The sequence below is a fragment of the Oncorhynchus kisutch genome, linkage group LG5, assembly GCF_002021735.2.
Source record: "Oncorhynchus kisutch isolate 150728-3 linkage group LG5, Okis_V2, whole genome shotgun sequence".
Lineage (NCBI taxonomy): Eukaryota > Metazoa > Chordata > Actinopteri > Salmoniformes > Salmonidae > Oncorhynchus > Oncorhynchus kisutch.
Window position 1 is genome coordinate 6,403,332 of NC_034178.2, and position 20,687 is coordinate 6,424,018.

General features: G+C 44.3%; 1 protein-coding gene and 5 non-coding genes across 8 annotated transcripts; 5 read left to right on the forward strand and 1 right to left on the reverse strand.

Moving 5' to 3' along the window:
• Positions 1-318: 318 nt before the first annotated feature.
• Positions 319-9,894, forward strand: LOC109890397 (autophagy-related protein 9A-like). Of its 3 annotated transcripts, XM_031824284.1 has the most exons (21): positions 319-544; positions 867-940; positions 1,795-1,962; positions 2,085-2,128; positions 2,409-2,473; positions 2,582-2,731; positions 2,930-3,071; positions 3,216-3,356; positions 3,574-3,694; positions 3,817-3,992; positions 4,081-4,203; positions 4,381-4,568; positions 4,637-4,790; positions 5,046-5,225; positions 5,347-5,514; positions 6,320-6,352; positions 6,587-6,807; positions 6,891-7,008; positions 7,173-7,434; positions 7,654-7,796; positions 7,874-9,894. In XM_031824284.1, exons 3-21 carry the CDS (start codon positions 1,857-1,859, stop codon positions 7,880-7,882), a joined length of 2,544 nt encoding a protein of 847 aa, XP_031680144.1. In that variant the 5' UTR covers positions 319-544; positions 867-940; positions 1,795-1,856; the 3' UTR covers positions 7,883-9,894. The 3 variants fall into 3 exon arrangements, with proteins under 3 accessions (XP_031680144.1, XP_031680143.1, XP_031680142.1); XM_031824283.1 differs by lacking the exon at positions 6,320-6,352 and having other exon boundaries at positions 320-544; positions 867-995; positions 5,347-5,547; XM_031824282.1 differs by lacking the exon at positions 6,320-6,352 and having other exon boundaries at positions 320-544; positions 5,347-5,547.
• Positions 9,895-14,980: 5,086 nt separating this feature from the next.
• Positions 14,981-15,053, forward strand: trnak-uuu (transfer RNA lysine (anticodon UUU)). Its single transcript has one exon. It is a non-coding gene; the product is annotated as a tRNA-Lys (tRNA).
• A 1,686-nt stretch (positions 15,054-16,739) lies between these two features.
• On the forward strand, positions 16,740-16,812 carry trnak-uuu (transfer RNA lysine (anticodon UUU)). Its single transcript has one exon. It is a non-coding gene; the product is annotated as a tRNA-Lys (tRNA).
• A 2,978-nt stretch (positions 16,813-19,790) lies between these two features.
• On the forward strand, positions 19,791-19,863 carry trnak-cuu (transfer RNA lysine (anticodon CUU)). Its single transcript has one exon. It is a non-coding gene; the product is annotated as a tRNA-Lys (tRNA).
• Positions 19,864-20,185: 322 nt separating this feature from the next.
• On the reverse strand, positions 20,186-20,259 carry trnan-guu (transfer RNA asparagine (anticodon GUU)). Its single transcript has one exon. It is a non-coding gene; the product is annotated as a tRNA-Asn (tRNA).
• A 281-nt stretch (positions 20,260-20,540) lies between these two features.
• Positions 20,541-20,614, forward strand: trnan-guu (transfer RNA asparagine (anticodon GUU)). Its single transcript has one exon. It is a non-coding gene; the product is annotated as a tRNA-Asn (tRNA).
• The last annotated feature ends 73 nt before the right edge of the window (positions 20,615-20,687 follow it).

Here is a 20,687-nt window from a genome sequence, read left to right on the forward strand (position 1 = left end):
TCCACTAAGAGGCGGTAAAATACCATTAATTTAATTTTCAGGCGCGCCCATGGATATCGTATAGGCTTTAATTAAAAATGACTGTACATTCAATTCATCATTGACGTTTTCTCGTCGTCAGGAATGATGTGTAGTCTAGATACTTTTGAGTTTTAGATGACGATATTTGAGATTGCTTTATATTTAATTCAAAACAGGAATATCATAATTGACCATTGACCAAAACCTGCATGTCATAAACCCTGTATGAGCTCAAAGGGCGTGTTAAGAAAGCTGAACCAGGGAGCTTTGGGAGTCCGCCTCTTTGGGAGTCCGCATCTGTCTTTGACTGGTTGTTTTCTTCTCCGTTTAGGAAAACCACTCTTCTGATTGGCTAAACCAGGTATCCATCAACCATGACGGGCATTGGTGTACATAATGTGTTTCAGAAATTAAACCAAATTTCGCCTCTGACTCAAAAATAAACAGGAAAACAAAGCCTAGACGTCCTCTATAAACAAGGGCTCGGCTATTCTCATTGACGATCAGTCCACCTGCGTCAAAGGTAGGCTGCGACCCGATAACATTTTCAACAGAATAATAGTCTAGTGCAGTAAAATATAGAGCTAAATCCTTGTGATGATTTTGTAGATCTGTCATGAACATGCAGCTTTCTTCAACAATAGCATTTTGCCAATATCCTGAGAACCAAATCATCTTCACGGTTTCGGTTCTTCCTAGGGTACACTTTCCCGGGCTGCCTAGCTAACGTTACATGTAATGTTTTTATTTTTTTTAATCACAGCTATATTGTAAGCAATGGGATCGGTTTATCGTTACAATTTCATGATTTTAGAATTGTAATGTCCCATGTTCTCTTTCTGTAGGGTGAAATGTAAACGGTAATCCCCTGACGTGTAATGATCCTGGAATGGAGCTAATCTATCCTTGGTCAACAGAGGTGGGCTATTTTCTTGTGTGTAGGCCTAAATACGTGTAGCCGAATCATTTTCCAGGTAAGCTATTTGCGGAAGACTTCAAGATGCAACAATATTTCCACTTACATGTAGATTATAGCATAGGAGGGGGCTGCGTGTCCCTCGTCATTGTCGCCCGCCTTTCAAAAGGCCAGCAGCACCAGGAACGCTTATTGTTTATAAATTAAAACCACGCTGCGCACGTCGGCCAAAAAGCTTGTATAGACTTGGTTTTTGTCGCTCACAAATTGTCACATGAGTAAATTCAGAGCCATAGGCTCTACGTAAAACAGTAGGATATGTGTAGGCTATAATGTGGTTTAAAACGCTCTCTGTGTCAATATCCGTCGTTGTGATTCCGCTGGAGTCGCAGAGCACATTTCGCAACACTGTCCATTGTGTCAGCAGCGTTCTGCCAGTGACATGTCTACATTGGCCAACATGATTAACGTAGGCTGTTTTATACTAGGCAAACGGTCATGGAAATTTTGTGGTATTATGGAATATGATTTGCTGCAAGAATAGTTTTTGTGTGCCTATATCCACACCTGTCAGTTGTCTGTCTGTCTCTTGTCTTTCAAGCATGTCCATGTTCCAGTGATGGGTGGAGCACAGGTGTGATGTGGCTTATTGACATGTTTGGCTTCCTTTCCTCACCTCCTCTCCTTTATCTACTTTCATGTGAGGAGCTGGATAGGTGGATGTCAGAAAGAGGTTCCCTCTGTTACTCAATCCAGTGCAGACGAGGGAAGAGAAAGACACATGGTTATTGTAATACAGACTATCTGTGGATTTATGGCACTGATCTCTCTCTCTCTCTCTCCCACCCTTTCTGTAGTCCACTGGTCCAATCAGTAGCTAGGGGCTTGATTGCTGGGGGTAACTGAAGCTGTGGTTACCATGGCGGCACACTTTGACACAGAGTACCAGCGCCTAGAGGCTTCATACAGCGACTCTCCACCAGGAGAGGAGAACCTACTGGTGCACGTACCTGACGGAAACAAGTGTAAAGTTCTTAAGTAGATTCACACACACACACACACACACACACACACACACACACACACACACACACACACACACACACACACACACTAACCTGTTTTTGTTATTGACTGTTCTCTGCAGCCCCGTGGCACCACATAGAGAACCTGGACCTGTTCTTCCAGAGGATATCCTTTTACCCCTCTGTGTCTCTGTACTCCTGGATCATTCACTACTACAACTACCCCGGGGGTTATTTTAAGACCGGGAGGGTCAACACCTTCCAGGAGAAGAATAGAATCAGGTGTGTAAGAGCAGGGCTGGAATAAAAGCCTGCATTCCCTGTAGCTCTCCAGGAGGAGGAATGTTGAGCTGGTGACCTGAGTTAATTCTATAGCCGACTAGACTTTCATTATGAGAGGACACATGATACTTTTATGTCATCATCTGATCCTTGACCCCTGACACGTCTATAACCTGCACCAGAAGAATGGCTTCACTTGTATGCTGCTGGGAGAGGTCTTTGAGCTGGTGTAAGTACACAGTGTGTCTGTGTCTTCTATGTGGTCCATGTCTGTGTCCTGTGGGTTCGTTTAAAATTTTCCTCTCTCTCCTCTTTCCCCATTTCTCCCCTTCTGTAGCCAGTTGCTGTTTGTGGTCGGATTCACAGTCTTCTTGGCTAACTGTGTGGACTATGACATTCTGTTCGCAAACAAGTTTGTCAACCACACCGACTCCTCCAAAGTCACTCTGCCTGACGCCTTCCTGCCTGTGGATGTCTGCAGCGCAAGGTAAGGCTTATAAACACTTCATAAATGTTTTATAAATGCATTATAAACACTTTATTAGCACATCTTTTGCACTCAAGTTACTAAGGAATGCCGGAAAATGTCCTTACTGCTTTTTGTTTCCCCACCGGTATCTGTGACAACCTGCTTGTTGTTTTCCCGCCAGTATCCATGACAACCTGCTTGTTGTTTTCCCGCCAGTATCCGTGACAACGTGACAGTGATGTTTGTATTGATGATATCTGGAGTGTTCTGGCTGCATCGCCTCATCAAGTTCATCTACAACGTCTGCTGCTACTGGGAGATACGCTCCTTCTACACCAACGCACTCAAGATGAGCATGGTGTGTGTGTGTGTGTGTGTGTCTGTCTGCGTGTCTTCAACCTACTGGTTTAACAACTGATCTTCCTCCCCTCCTCTCCTCCACCTTTCCCCCTCACCTCGTCCTTGTCTCCTCCTCCCCTCCCCCTTCTCCTCCCCCCTCTAGGCAGAGCTGCCATACTTCACATGGCAGGAGGTTCAGGCCCGGATCGTTGAGATCCAGAAGGAACATCAGATCTGTATCCACAAGAAAGAGCTCACAGAACTGGACATATACCACCGTATCCTGCGCTTCAAAAACTACATGGTGTGTGTGTGTGTGTGTGTGTGTGTGTGTGTGTGTGTGTGTGTCTGTGTGTGTCTGTGTGTGTGTGTGTGTGTGTGTGTCTGTGTGCACTCACGTGTGTTTGTGCTCGTGTCAGAGTACATCTTCTACCATCTACCATTCCTCACTTGTACCCCTACTACTGAACCACCTGTCAATCAAAAACAACACCACCTAAACCCCTTTCTTCTTCCTCCAGGTTGCCATGGTAAATAAGTCCCTCCTTCCTGTGCGTTTCCGCCTGCCACTACTTGGGGAGTGTGTGTTTTACACCCGCGGCCTCAAGTACAATTTTGAACTCATCCTCTTCTGGGGGCCAGGTTGGTGTGTGTGTTTTGGAGTTTGTGCTCGGTACACATTGTTTGGTACACTTTTCACCTCTCTCGCTGTCTCTCTCTCTCTCTCTCTCTGTGTCTCTCTCTCTCTCACCCCCACTTCCCAGGCTCTCTGTTTGAGAGTGAGTGGAGTTTGAAGCCGCAGTATAAGAGAGGTGGTAACAGGTTGGAGCTGGCAGACAAACTGGCATCACGTATACTGTGGATCGGCATCGCCAACCTCTTACTCTGTCCTGTCGTACTGGTCTGGCAAATACTGTATGCCTTCTTCAGCTATACAGAGGTAGGGACACGCACACACCGCTGTGCTCTGTTATGGAGGTGTAGCAGATGCTGTAAAGCTCATTTATTGTGTGTGTGTGTGTGTGTAGGTGATAAAGCGTGAGCCAGGTAGTTTGGGAGCGAGGTGTTGGTCTCTGTACGGTCGATGTTACCTTCGCCACTTCAATGAGCTGGACCACGAACTGATGTCACGGCTCAGCAAGGGCTACAAAGTAGGACTGACACACACACACACACACACACACACACACACACACACACACACACACACACACAGAAGGTGTGTAAGGTAATTATTGTGAAATTGATGAACTGATTCTTGTCTGTTGCTGTCAGTAGTGTCTAAATGCCAGATGTCCTTCACTTCCGTGCGTGTGTCCCACCTCCAGGCATCCTCTAGGTATATGAACTGCTTCCTGTCCTCGTTGCTGACGGTGGTGGCTAAGAACGTGGCGTTTTTTGCTGGCTCCCTATTGGCTGTCCTCATTGCGCTGACCATCTACGACGAAGACGTCCTCGCCGTGGAACATGTCCTGTCGTCCATCACCCTGCTGGGAGTGTGTATCACTGTCTGCAGGTGTGTGTGTGTGTGTCTGTGTGCTAAGTCATTTTGAAGGGTTTGGTACATTCTCCCTCTCTCCTCAGGTCTTTTATACCTGACAAACACCTGGTCTACTGTCCAGAGCAGCTGCTCAGGTTGATCCTGGCTCACATCCACTACATGCCAGACCACTGGCAGGGCAACGCCCATCGCTACGAGACACGAGATCAGTTCTCACAGCTCTTCCAGTACAAGGCTGTGAGTAGCACTATAGTCATAACCTTTTCCACTCTTTTTATAAAGCAGGAACTTATGAGTCATTTCTGAAGCACATAGCATATTCCTCTCTACCTGGCCAGAGCCTGTATTCACAAAACATCTCAGATTAGAAGTGCTGGTCTAGGATCAGTGTTCCATTTTTAAGGTTGCAATGAAGACGATTATATGCACAGGGGGGGTGACCTGATCCTAGATCAGCATTCAGGTGTTTTAACCTTTCCTCTGCCTGTCCAGGTGTTTATCCTAGAGGAGCTGACCAGCCCCCTGGTGACTCCCTTCATCCTGATCTTCAGTCTGAGGAGGAAGTCTCTGGAAATCATTGACTTTTTCAGGAACTTCACCGTGGAGGTGGTAGGGGTGGGAGACACCTGCTCCTTCGCTCAGATGGACATCAGACAGCACGGACACCCCGCGGTGAGTCTCTCTCTCTCACACACACACACACACAGATGAGCAATGCATAAATAGTGACTCTCTTTCCCCTCCCTAACTCCTTCCTTTTCTCCTTTCTCTTACTTCCTCTTCCTCCCTCCAGTGGATGTCTGAGGGGAAGACAGAGGCATCTATTTACCAACAGGCAGAGGATGGGAAGACTGAGCTGTCCCTGATGCATTTTGCCATCACCAACCCCCAGTGGCAGCCCCCCACTGAGACCACTCACTTCATCAGCCAGCTGAAGGAGAGAGTACAGAGAGAGACTACAGGAGACAGACACACTCTCACCTCACTGTCAGAGGTAGGGAGACAGACACACTCTCACCTCACTGTCAGAGGTAGGGAGACGGACACACTCTCACCTCACTGTCAGAGGTAGGGAGACGGACACACTCTCACCTCACTGTCCGGGTCAGAGGTAGGGAGACGGACACACTCTCACCTCACTGTCAGAGATAGGGAGACAGACACACTCTCACCTCACTGTCAGAGGTAGGGAGACGGACACACTCTCACCTCACTGTCCGGGTCAGAGGTAGGGAGACGGACACACTCTCACCTCACTGTCAGAGGTAGGGAGACGGACACACTCTCACCTCACTGTCAGAGGTAGGGAGACGGACACACTCTCACCTCACTGTCAGAGGTAGGGAGACGGACACACTCTCACCTCACTGTCAGAGGTAGGGAGACGGACACACTCTCACCTCACTGTCAGAGGTAGGGAGACGGACACACTCTCACCTCACTGTCAGAGGTAGGGAGACGGACACACTCTCACCTCACTGTCAGAGGTAGGGAGACGGACACACTCTCACCTCACTGTCAGAGATAGGGAGACGGACACACTCTCACCTCACTGTCCGGGTCAGAGGTAGGGAGACAGACACACTCTCACCTCACTGTCAGAGGTAGGGAGACGGACACACTCTCACCTCACTGTCAGAGATAGGGAGACGGACACACTCTCACCTCACTGTCAGGTAGGGAGACGGACACACTCTCACGTCACTGTCCGGGTCAGAGGTAGGGAGACAGACACACTCTCACCTCACTGAATGGGTCAGAGGTAGGGAGACAGACACACTCTCACCTCACTGTCAGAGGTAGGGAGACGGACACACTCTCACCTCACTGTCAGAGGTAGGGAGACGGACACACTCTCACCTCACTGTCAGAGATAGGGAGACGGACACACATGCCAATACATACATTGACACTTCAATTTTAATCTCAAGTTTAACATTGTATACATTTCTGAGTTTTTTGATTACACTGATATTAAAGGTCAAAATCGAATTCTCTGTCTCTCTCTGTGTGTGTGTCGCTCGCCCTCTCAGCCAAGGAGTCTGATAGCTAACTTCCTGGCAGGTCCCCCCTCATTGGCCTCTCTTCATCTGGGGCGGGACGGCTCCTTGACCAATCACGGGCCGGTGGGTGTTAGCGACGGGGCGTCAGCCTTGCGCTCCCTCTCAGTCAGCAGCATGAGGGGCAGCTGTAGCTCCACCCATAGGTCAGCCGGACACGCCTCTTCTGCAAGCAGAGCCATGGCAGGATCAAGGTAAAGCCCACACTCCTCCCACAACTAATCAAGCAATCTATCAACTAACTGTCAATCAACAAACTCTTTCTCCCCCCCCCCAGTACTGATGCTCGAACTGCTAGTTCAGGCAGTAGTGTGTGGGAAGGTCAACTGACAAGTCTCGTCCTATCAGAATACGCCTCCACGGAGATGAGCATCCACGCACTCTATATACATGAGGTTTGTCTGTGTCTGGATGGATGGTTTTAAAGATTTTGCAATAAAGAGCATCAAAAGTAAATGCGTCTCTCCCCCTCCCCTCTCTCTCCCACTTCCTCTTCTCCCCTCCCTCCTTCCTCTCCCCTCACTCCCACTTCCCCTCTCCCCCTCCTCCCTCTATGTAGCTCCATAAGCAGCAGTCTGGAGGGGAGTTGTCCCGGCACACCTGGCACAGGCAGGACAGTGACGACAGTAGTGAGGGGGGTTCAGGGGGAGGAAACCCTAACCCCCGAAACCTCATCCCCCGCTCACACACCTTCCCTATCTCCACCCCCGGCCCTATCCCCAGCTCTAACTCGGGCCCTAACCCTGACCGAGGTACCACCCCGGGACAGGAAGTGAGACCACTCCAGAGCAACAGCCAGCGTCGCTACGGGGGGAACACGGGTAACCATGACAACCATGAAAAATGATACTCTCATTCCCTAATATGTAATTATATTGAAGATGACTGATATGGATCATACTGATATCACTCTGTGTGTGTGTGTGTGTGTGTGTGTGTGTGTGTGTGTGTGTGTGTGTGTGTGTGTGTGTGTGTGTGTGTGTGTGTGTGTGTGTGTGTGTGTGTGTGTGTGTGTGTGTGTGTGTGTGTCACTCCTCCAGACTCTGTCGGCCCGGGGGGCAGAGTGGTGAGGTCGGAGCGTGTGCCCATGGGGGGTTGGGCAGAGGAGGGACATGGAGGCCGACACCCCGACACTGTACCTGAGGAGCGCTCAGAGGACGACATGCCTCCCAACATACACAAGGTGTTTACAAAATCACACACACACAGGCCCTGTGTCAGTGTATGGGGTTCCATATCATTGTTTTCCTCTCTCCTCAGGTGACGTAACTGACCAGAGAGAGCCCCCCCTTCACAAACACATCACACATCCTCATCCTACCAGAGAAGAACTTCCTGCTCATCTGTGAACTTTCGACCATGGCTTCACCTTTGACCTCAGATAGACAGACCTGTGGGATAGCAGCATGCCATGTTATTCACTCTGGGCTAGAGAAAAACAATCGAGTAACAGTGTGAAGATGACCAGGACTTTTTCTTGACACCCTCTGTGGATGACACTTCAGCCAATCAAGTGGCGGTGGTTGATGACGGTGGCGGTGGTTGCAGCATGGAAACCGTAGCATATTTATCGGCTTTTATAGTTGCCTCCTAGACACTAATCTAAGGTCAGCTTTATGGTTTGTTGCCGTAATGGTTACAGTTAGGATGTGTGGATCAGAGATCTGTGCCTAAGGGCAACTTCTATCCAGAGATGACTTGTTCTTCTTGGGTGTAAACTGCCATTAATGTACCTTTTTAAAGATAACATTTAGTAATGACAAGTTTCTTTTTTTTAATTCTTAGTTTTTTCTCTTTGTGTTGCTTATATTTATTGTACTTACAGAGAAAAAGTGTGTGTGTGTGTGTGTGTGTGTGTGACATGACAGGAGAGCGGACTTCCAACAAAGTATGACTGCACTGGCACAATGAATCCTTTTGGGTTTGGGTGGTAGATTTGGTGATGGTGTTGTACAAAGACCTCCTAGACATGAAGCAGGCACTAAACCGATATACACCGCGTGCATAGACATACTGGTATGATTCAAATCAGGACGCTGGACTGTTCTAAGTAAATCATCGAGGTGTAGATGGTTAATAAATAGGGATATACAAGAAACGCATCATAGTTATTGATTTTGTGCCAAAGCAAACTTACCAGGCTGGTTGGAACATGTAACTTCAGCCTCTTCAGTGCCATATTTATGCTCTTAAAGCGGCAATCCAATAGTTGAAATGATTACAAAGCACCATCACTGTTTCAGTAAAAGGTTGAAGGATGGGGCTGGAGAAATGGACCCACACTCAAATTCATAGATGGAGCTGTGGATGCAAGGACTTACCATCCATTTGGTTTTAACCCTGTTTTGAAGCTACAGTGTTTGTTTACATTTACAAATGTGTATTTTGGCTTCTGATGAGGTATGACAGTGGAACTAAGCTCATTGGGCATTTATACGTTTTTCTCTCCAAGAATCAATGGGTTTATATCCTAAATGGATGTAAGTCCAAAAATGGAAGTAGTAACTGCAGATTGCCCCTTTAAGCACAACCGTCTCATAACTATACAGCAATGAATCTGCAATCAACACTAACAACTGGACAGATTAGTCAGCATCAGGCCAACTGCATGTTTATTTCTGCCCAACTGTCTGGGGGAAAAAGAGAATGCACTTTAATGACTTTTGTTGAATCCAAAGCATGTCATTTATCAGTATATTGGTTTTGATCATTTCATATTTGTATGACTTTATTTTAACCAGGGCTTGTGCCACCGTCAGAGAGTTGAGGTTGAGATGCATGGTGATTTACAGCTGTTTGTTTTTGCTGTTCACACCGACTCTGGACTCACAAGTAGACTAGCCTGGTCCCAGATCTGTTTAAGTGCTGTATAACCAGCCCCCATATGGTCGACCATGCAGCACTAACAGATCTGGGACCAGGCTAAAGATGACAGATGCTCCCAATAGATACAGTCAGAGACTCTACAGCTGGGTATTAATTTCTAGATGGCAAAGGTCATCAGCGCTGCTCGCTTCATTGATTGATATATTCATGTAATTGAGTGGCCAGCCAGAGAGTCCAATCTGAATCAGAACCTGGATGAAAATAGAAGGCAGACGTGGAGGAATGGATCTGAATAATGTAAAGGGTCTCCTGGGACACAGTGGAACAAGTTTAACAATGAGGTAGTAGAATGCCTTAGCTGACACATATAGACTATCAGTTTTTGGTTTTATAGATTTTGCTGTAAATTGCCATTTTGTACAGTTGGAAATCATCAATAAAAATGTATTTATTTATGTAATTCAAGTTTTGTTACGAGGATACACATGGTAGACACCATCCAATGAAATGCTTACTTGTAATAAATAATAAAATATAAGAATACGAACATAAAGTAAATGGCTCAGTAGAATAGAATAAACATTTTAGCTTAAGTATATGGCATTTTTCTGGGGGGGGGGGGGGGGGGGACACCCCTCTATGTGGCAAAATGCCCCCCGAAGATGAATGTGTTCAAATGTATATGTTTTATTGTGGCATTTTTTTGTAATTGACTCTTAAAAGATAAAGTCTATGTATCTTATTTTAATTAAATGAATCAAATATCGGAAAACAAAATGGCATTACACATCTCACTATTAATATCCTCACAATAACCAGGTTCCCATCCAACCTTTTTATGCTAGTAAAGTACATAAATGTAATGACAGGCCTGATTGAAACAACACTTTCAGTTAACTTTCCAAATGTTGACAAAATAAAATAAGCTTGACAAGGTGAGATCTTTTTATATTTTTCAGTAAAATGAATTATGCAAAACATTTAGGTGGAAATCCTTTATTCGCATATAATAGGCATGATATTTAAGTAAACTTGGAGTCACGCGATGAGATGTGTGGTCCTCCCACTACGACTCATTGGGCAGGCATAGAGTTTATTTAAATTACAGATTAAATAAATTATGATAAACTTCACAGGGTAGTGAAAAGTGCAAGGTGATGAGATTGATGCTCCTTTCTAAAATATTGAGGATCTTATTCTGATGAGATGATAATCGATGCTTGGCTGGCGTGAGACAAATAAAAATAATCTTGCTCTTTTGTCCATAATAATAATATCATCATGTAATCATATAAGCCAGGGATGGGAAACTTCAGTCCTTGGGGACCGATAGTGGTGTCACACCTTTCCCCCATCCCTAGCAAACACAGCTGATTAAACTAATTGCATTCTAAACTGAAGATCATGATTAGTTGACTATTGGAGTCAGGTGTGTTAGCTGGGGCTTAAGCAAAAGTATGACACCAATCCATTTTTTTATTTCACTTTTATTTAACCAGGTACCTGGGCAAAGACTTATAGATGACCTGGAGTCAGTGGGTTTGACGACGAATATGTAGCGAGGGCCAGCCAACGAGAGCATACAGGTTGTAGTGGTGGGTAGTATATGGGGCTTTGGTGACAAAATGGATGGCACTGTGATAGACTACATCCAATTTGCTGTGTAGAGTGTTGGAGCCTATTTTGTAAATGACATCGCCGAAGTCAAGAATCAGTAGGATAGTCAGCCTATGCTGTCTTTAAGCCATTTTGACACAACTTTGGAAGCATGCTTGGGGTCATTGTCCATTTGGAAGACCCATTTGCGACCAAGCTTTAACTTCCTGACTGATGTCTTGAGATGTTGCTTCAATATATCCACATAATTCCCCACCCTCATGATGCCATCTATTTTGTGAAGTGCACCAGTCCCTCTTGCAGCAAAGCACCCCCACAACATGATGTTGCCACCCCCGTGCTTCACGGTTGGGATGGAGTTCTTCGACTTGCAAGCCACCCCCTTTTTCCTCCAAACATAACGATGTTCATTATGGCCAAACAGTTCTATCTTTGTTTCATCAGACCAGAGGACATTTCTCCAAAAATAGTCTGGCTTTTTTATGGCGGTTTTGGAGCAGTGGCTTCTTCCTTGCTCAACAGCCATTTAGTTTATGTCGATATAGGACTCATTTTACTGTGGATATATATACTTTTGTACCTGTTTCCTCCAGCATCTTCACAGGCTGCTTTGCTGTTGTTTTTGGGATTGATTTGAACTTTTCGCACCAAAGTACGTTCATCTCTAGGAGACAGAATGAGTCTCCTTCATGAGCGGTATGACGGCTGCGTGGTCCCATGGTGTTTATATTTGCGTACTATTGTTTGTACAGATGAACGTGGTACCTTCAAGCATTTGGAAATTGCTCCCAAAGATAAACCAGACTTGTGGAGGTCTACAATTTATTTCCAGAGGTCTTGGCTGATTTCTTTTGATTTTCCCATGATGTCAAGCAAAGAGCCACTGAGTTTGAAATACATCCAATTGACTCAAATTATGTCAATTAGTCTATCAGAAGCTTCTAAAGCCATGACATAATTTTCTTTAATTTTCCAAGCTGTTTAAAGGCACAGTCAATTTAGTGTATGTCAACTTCTGACCCACTGCAATTGTGATACAGAGAATTATAAGTGAAATAATCTGTCTATAAACAATTGTTGGAAAATTTACTTGTGTCTTGCACAAAGTAGATGGCCTAACTGACTTACCAAACCTATAGTTTTTTAATAAGAAATGTGTGGAGTAGTTGAAAAACTAGTTTTAATGATTCCAACCTAAGTATGTCAACTTCCGACTTCAACTGTAGGTCTATAACAGTTTGGGTCTAGAGTGTCTCCCCCTTTGAAGAGGGGGATGACCGCGGCAGCTTTCCAATCTTTGGGGATTTCAGACGATATGAAAGAGACTGTCACGGCCGTTGAAAGAAGTAGACCAAAGTGCAGCGTGGTGAGCGTACATATTCCTTTTTATTAGGATGACGGCGACAAAAACAATAACCAATACAAACACAACCATGACGCTTAAGGGCTATGTGCCATAAACAAAGTTAACTACCCACAAAGACAGGTGGGGAAAAGGGCTGCCTAAGTATGGTTCCCAATCAGAGACAAAACAAAGAATTACAAAAACATAGAAAATAGAACATAGAATGCCCACCCCACATTACACCCTGGCCTAACCAAATAGAGAAATAAAACGTCTCTCTAAGGTCAGGGCGTGACAGAGACGTTTAACAGGCTAGTAATAGTCGTTGCAACAATTTCTGAGGATAATTTTAGAAAGAGAGGGTCCAGATTGTCTAGCCCATCTGATTTGTAGGGATCCAGATTTTGCAGCTCTTTCAGAACATCAGCTGTCTGGATTTGGGTGAAGGAGAATTGGGGGGGGGACTTGGGCAGGTTTCTGCGGGGTGTGCGGGGGGTGCAGAGCTGTTGGCCGGGGTAGGGGTAGCTAGGGGAAAAGCATGGCAAGCCGTAGAAAAATGCTTATTGAAATGATCGATTATCGTAGATTTATTGGTGGTAACGGTGTTTCCTTGCCTCAGTGCAGTGGGCAGCTGGGAGGAGGTGCTCTTATTCTCCATGGACTTCACAGTGCCCCAAAAGGACTGGAGCTGCCCATCCCTGATGTAGTCCGTATATGATTCAAATAATCAAAGCTTGATGATGAGTTGGTTATATGAATCAGCAGTACCGTGAGTGGGGAGGCCCTAGGACAGAGTTTGGGAAACTCTGCACACATGCCAATGCCAGAGTGTGAGAAAAACATCAGTAGAATTGAAAATGCAATGGAAGCCCATTTAACTTGTGTTTGTTATTTGGTACATGGCAATTTAACAGCAAAAGGTATTTTATGTGCACTATGTCATCACGCAGAACCTTTAATCTGCAACAAGTCAATATCATGTACTTTATGTGCACTATGTCACCACGCGGAACCTTTAATCTGCAACAAGTCAATGTCATGTACTTTATGTGCACTACGTCATCACGCGGAACCTTTAATCTGCAACAAGTCAATATCATGTACTTTATGTGCACTACGTCACCACGCGGAACCTTTAATCTGCAACAAGTCAATATCATGTACTTTATGTGCACTACGTCACCACGCGGAACCTTTAATCTGCAACAAGTCAATATCATGTAATTTATGTGCACTATGTCATCACGCGGAACCTTTAATCTGCAACAAGTCAATATCATGTACTTTATGTGCACTATGTCATCACGCGGAACCTTTAATCTGCAACAAGTCAATATCATGTACTTTATGCGCACTATGGCATCACGCGGAACCTTTAATCTGCAACAAGTCAATATCATGTACTTTATGTGCACTATGTCATCACGCGGAACCTTTAATCTGCAACAAGTCAATATCATGTACTTTATGTGCACTATGTCATCACGCGGAACCTTTAATCTGCAACAAGTCAATATCATGTACTTTATGTGCACTATGTCATCACGCAGAACCTTTAATCTGCAACAAGTCAATATCATGGAAACACATCTCTGGTGGGAAAATGCTCATATTGTTTTTATGTGTGTTTTAGAATATTCACATGAAAATCTATCACCAAATTGGATGGAAACCTGTTTTATGATGAGGTTTTGATGTACTTTGATGTACTTTTTATTTCCACCCTTCCTGTCCAAGTAATCCTAAAACATCTCAAATTGATTGGGTAACTCAAAGAAGTTACTTACAGATGTTTTGGAAATTATTTGGTAAATGCTAATATATACAGGAGGTAGCATTGACTTGCATCGATTGTCTTGGGGCATTTTGTCCCAAACATACTCACTTAAAATAAAATAAAAACTGATAAAAAAGATAATCTCTAATCAAGTGGATTAGTTATATTTAGGCTCCCCTACTGGTATATATAAAAAGGTATATCACTTTTCCTACATGACAAAATATTTGATCAATGCAACCTCAAAACCGTTTTGTTTGAGTGACTTAATAAAAGTTGAGATGAGACAGATGGCATTTTTAGTTGAGCAAGACTAGTGGCACCCAAGGTAAGTGTCGAACACTTTTGGGAGACATAAAGTGGTTTGTGTGAGAATTACAGGAGCGGGGCGTTTAACCCCAAGCCACCCACATACAAGGAAGGTACAATTTATAGTCCAATGTTTACAAGTGTTTTGGCGAAGGTGGGATTTGGGTGCAAGTGTTTAAATTGAACAGTATTTAGCAATCATAATAAAAGTCTATCGATATAGTATTTACCGGTTAATCTATCATCAACAACTTTCCCTTATTCACAAGTATCCCACAAAACAATTGACCAGTCAAGACTACACCACCAGGTGGCAGGCTACTCCCCTCAACAATGACTACTGTCCTGTCCCACACATCAGTGTCAACATTGACTCCTATCCCGCTCATCAAAGTGCTAAAAGGAGCAGACAGTTCCAGTATTTATGTCCGTCATAATTTCGGAGAGTTTCAACCGTTGGATTTGATATATAATGGCAATTATGCCTACAAGAGCCCGGATAGCTCAGTCGGTAGAGCATCAGACTTTTAATCTGAGGGTCCAGGGTTCAAGTCCCTGTTCGGGCGATAGCGTTTTCTCTCCAGGTGTTTTAGAATCGTATAACCAATCATAATAGGTAGTTCAATTATGCAAATCACCTGCCGTACAATTTTCAGAGAAGAGTGACCTCTGTTGAACAGGTAAGCTTGCAAAAGAGATCTGTGCACTGAAAAAAAACAAGATGTAATTCGTCCTCGGTTCTGAAGTTTATACATTTGTTGTTACATACTTTTGCATACTTTAAATTTGAAGTATATACCTTACCAAGGGGGTTCATGTCAGATGAACGACAGGTATGCAAGTAGGCCAATGGCTGACCTCGTATTGGGACTATGAATCGGAGTTGGCTATGCTCGCCTACAAATGGTTAAGCGATCTGCTATTACACATGGATAATAAGCGGATACATTACTAATAATATTGTAGCCAATACATTTTTTTATGTACAAGAAATTAATGAATGAACTGAGTTGCAGGCCTAGACAAGGACTCAGTCTTGAATGCAGGGGAAAAACAGCACAAAATGTGCACCATTTTGGGTCCCCAGGACCAGGATTGAGAACCACTGGCTGTATTGTTCTGCATATGGTGTTGCAACAATCTTCAAGTCAAAGTTTATTGGTCCATACACAGATTTGCAGATGTTATTTCAGGTGCAGCGAAATGCTTGTTTCTAGCTCCAACAGTGCAGTTATGCTTAGTAAAAAAAAACAATACACATGTAGTCTCATAAAAAAATGAAGAAATATCAGAACGAGCCATGTCAGAGACCGGAATATAAATATACACAGTGTACAAAACATTAAGGACACCCAGTATTAAATTGCAATTGGGTTGAGGTTCTGGTGATTGTGGAGGCCAGGTATTCACTCTCCTTCTTGGTCAAATAGCTTTGAGGTGTGCTTTGGGTCATTGTCCTGTTGAAAAACAAATGATAGTCCCACTAAGTACAAAACCAGATAGGATGACGTATCACTGCAGAATGCTGTGGTTGCCATGCTGGTTAAGTGTGCCTTGAATTCTAAATAAATAACTGACAGTGTCACCAGCAAAGCATCCTCGCACCAACCCACCTCCTCCTCCGTGCTTCATGGTGGGAATCACACGATCAGAAATAATCCGTTCACCTAGTCTGTGTCTCACAAAGACATCGCGGTTGGAACCAAAAATTTCCAATGTGGATTTATCAGACCAAAGGACAGATTTCCAGGTGACTACGTCATGAAGTTGGTCGAGAGAATGCCAAGAGTGTGCAAAGTTGTCAAGGCAAAAGGTGGCTACAAAAACCAGATGTAACTGACCAGCCAGACCAGGTAAGACTACACCACCAGGTGACAGGCCACTCCCACTCAACACTGACTCCTGTCCTCCAGTCCCACCCATCTGCTGAGAGGAGCAGTTAATTCCAGTGTTTGGATTGGTTACAATTCTGACAAAAACAGACCATAGTTTCTAGCACTGACAATGTATAATAGCAGTTCCCCTTGCATAGAATTGAGCCCGGATAGCTCAGTCGGTAGAGCATCAGACTTTTAACACCACCAGGTGACAGGCCACTCCCACTCAACACTGACTCCTGTCCTCCAGTCCCACCCATCTGCTGAGAGGAGCAGTTAATTCCAGTGTTTGGATTGGTTACAATTCTGACAAAAACAGACCATAGTTTCTAGCACTGACAATGTATAATAGCAGTTCCCCTTGCATAGAATTGAGCCCGGATAGCTCAGTCGGTAGAGCATCAGACTTTTAATCTGAGGGTCCAGGGTTCAAGTCCCTGTTCGGGCGATACAATTTTCTCTCCAGGAGTGTTTGATTTGAGTCTTGTGTCCCCTCATGATAGTAGTTAAATTATGCTAATCACGTGTCGTATAATTTTCAGAGGAGTGACGTCAGTTTAACAGGTAAGCTTGCGAAAGAGATTTGTGTACTGACAAAAATATTATGTAATTATTCTTCGGCTCTAACGTTTTTACATTTGTTGCATACTTTAAATTTGAAATGCATCCTATGGATTGGAGTCGGCTATGCTCGGCTACAAGCTGTTATTAAACTATCTGGTATTACACACGGAAAATAAACCGATACATCACTAGTAATATAGTAGTAGTATTTTATTTATGTCCAAGAAATTAAAAGCCATTAAAGGAGTTGCAGGGCTATATGAGAAGTTCAGGAAAAACAGCACAGCTGGCTTGTGCATATTTGCCTCCTGGTAGTAAGAAAAAGGTGTTTTTGTAAAAGTATGGGAGTATGTTTGTTTCTTTGAAATGGTGCAGGGTTCAGGAGTCTCTTAGCTGTCCACGTGGATTCCATGTGCGCAGCCCAAAAAAAGCATGCATGGGCCAACTGTTTCTCGTTCTGAGTCTCATGAAAATGGACATTGGATTGTATGTAAAATATGTAGGCATATATTTATTTAGGCTTACAATCTGGTATTTTCAGATATGTTTTTGGTTTATTACAGACAGTATTCTGTCTCTTTTTCTGCTCATATTAACAGTTTGGCCTTGGCGAGAGAAGTCGAGGCTGTGTTCTGCTCATATTGACAGTTTGGCCTTGGCGAGAGAAGTCGAGGCTGTGTTCTGCTCATATTGACAGTTTGGCCTTGGCGAGAGAAGTCGAGGCTGTGTTCTGCTCATATTGACAGATTGGCCTTGGCGAGAGAAGTCGAGGCTGTCTTCTGCTCATATTGACAGTTTGGCCTTGGCGAGAGAAGTCGAGGCTGTGTTCTGCTCATATTAACAGATTGGCCTTGGCGAGAGAAGTCGAGGCTGTGTTCTGCTCATATTGACAGTTTGGCCTTGGCGAGAGAAGTCGAGGCTGTGTTCTGCTCATATTGACAGTTTGGCCTTGGCGAGAGAAGTCGAGGCTGTGTTCTGCTCATATTGACAGTTTGGCCTTGGCGAGAGAAGTCGAGGCTGTGTTCTGCTCATATTGACAGTTTGGCCTTGGCGAGAGAAGTCGAGGCTGTGTTCTGCTCATATTGACAGTTTGGCCTTGGCGAGAGAAGTCGAGGCTGTGTTCTGCTCATATTGACAGTTTGGCCTTGGCGAGAGAAGTCGAGGCTGTGTTCTGTTCTGCATTAGCAACTCTCACTCAAGGCAGTATAAATGGTAAGCCATGCGGTTTATATGTTTTGTGGCCCACCACTGCACCATTCATTTCCATTGTATTGACCCTCCATTGTCTATCCCATAGAGAATTGTAGAGGGCTCTAGTGCCCAAAAGCCAGTTTTAGCATGGGTGGTGCCATTGAGACTTACATCATTTTGAAGTAGTCAACTGGGTGGGGCTTCCAATGGGTTAAGGAAGGATCACATAATTCCATTTGGGTAATTCGGAGGGATAATCCAATTAGTTATACTCATGAGCAAACATTCCATAACTGCAGGTGGCAGTAAAATGTCAACCACGACTTTATACCTATTCAAATGGCACACTCCAGGTGGCAGTATGCAAATGAACCCTTTTTAGTTTGTTTACCAGCTCATAGAAGTAGTAGAATAAGAAAATGGATTACTTCAAAATGGAGATGGCCGCAATGGCGCTGCCGGCCCAGAAAGCCAAATTCCATAGAAGGCCACATAGAGAAGTCAGATTTGAAAATTCAGAATAATAACACTTTAGTCATCCCCTTTGTGAACAAACCATCCATTGAATTATTAAAATAATTGTCGCTGAGGCCAAATGTTTTTTCCCCCGTCACTTTCAGCCAAAGATATGAACTCTTTTTTTATATTCATCCAGTGTCTGCTATGTTTTTGGATGACGTGATGATGCGATGTTGGTCTGTATAAACCGGATGCAACCCAGATATAAATGGCGCTGCCCTGTATTGTGCAATTCCAGTCCTCTGGGGCCTGACTGCTGTCACAGTTTTGACCAAGCCCCAGCTAACACACCTGACTCTAATAATCACCTAATCATGATCTTCAGTTTAGAATGCAATTTGATTAAACAGCTGTGTTTACTAGGGATGGAGAAAAAGTGTGACACCAATCAGGTCCCCGAGGACTGGAGTTGGCCAGCCCCAATAGGACAGCTACAATGATGAGTCCTCTATCATTCTTTATGGTCTATCCTTGCTGCGCTTCTGTGTTACCAGTGGGGGCTACTGCAAGTTTACTTGAATGGGGCTATACAGTGTTATGTTTAGGGTGTTTTAACAACCTTGTTAGCTTAATAAAATGCACGTGAACAGTACTGTACGAACAGGAGCAGTTAAAAATCATGTTATTTGTGAATGGTTTTCAGGCCTCGTTGGCGCAGTAGGCAGCGCGTCAGTCTCATAATCTGAAGGTCGTGAGTTCGAGCCTCACACGGGGCAGACATCTTTTGTTGTAATTTTACGGTTGAGATGCGATTTTTATACAATTTACAATATTCTATTTTGAATCATGTTTATGGAGAATTATCACTTTGTGTGTGTCTCTGTGTTTGACAGTGGTAGAGTAGTTGAAACTGGGATCCAGTGGAGGCTACCATGGGAGGAGCCAATGGAATGGCATCAAACACGTAGAAACCATGTGTTTGATACCGTTCCACTGATTCCGCTCCAGCCATTACCACGAGCCGTCCTCCCCATTTAAGGTGCCACCAATCTTTTGTGCTGGGATCCCGTGTTATGGTGTCCTGCCATTTGTCCCAACTAGCTCTCTCTTCTTTGTGGCCAGGCTCCATCCATGTTGCTCTTTTATTGTTGAAGTAGGAGTCACTGATGTGGCGATACGTTTTAAGCTCTGAGAAAGGCCGTGAATCTCAGTGCCCGGCTAGCTCAGTCGGTAGAGCATGAGACTCTTAATCTCAGGGTCGTGGGTTCGAGCCCCACGTTGGGCGCACATCTTTTTTTTTGTAGGGACAGCAGCGAAGAGGAAGTGTTCTTGAAATTTGTGTAAAATGTATTTTACTAAAATGAAAGTATAATTGAGAGTACTTTTCACAGGAGTTATGGCAGACGTTAGTCTCCCGGCTCTCTCTGTTCTGGGCGCGGAGATTATTGTAGATGGAACAGCACTAATTCTGTTATGGCAGTAAAGTACCAGTATATGTGTTTAGGGAAAGAGGTTTGCAAAATGGTTGATGAATCTCCAGCATGTTGTCAGTTAACTTCGTTGTATTTTGTCGGAACCACACATTCAAGGAGAAAACTAAATGAAATCGTCCCTGGGTGGGCTCGAACCACCAACCTTTAGATTAACAGTCTAACGCGCTAGCCGATTGCGCCACAGAGACGGTGAAACCTCTTAGAAGGAAACATGCTAAAAATCTGCATCTTCCGAAATTGGGTGACTCAGATATTTGTTAGAGTTTAGAGAGCGCAGGTAAGGGGTGATTTGTATTTCATTTAGTCTCAGGATATATATTGACACTGATCTCTCATTAGCTCAGCCTACTATGGGTGCTGCCGAGCTGCAAAGAGTGTCACTTAGCATTGAAAAGCACCCCAAGAATGAAGTGGTCTGGCACGGGGACTGTGACATTCTTAATAATGGTCACATAAACATGGTGGAAACGTCTCTGTGGCGCAATCGGCTAGCGCGTTAGACTGTTAATCTAAAGGTTGGTGGTTCGAGCCCACCCAGGGACGAAGTTATATTTTGCAACCTGATAAATAGGTCCTTGCAACCCAGAAGCATTGGGACATCCTTACCCCATTTTAA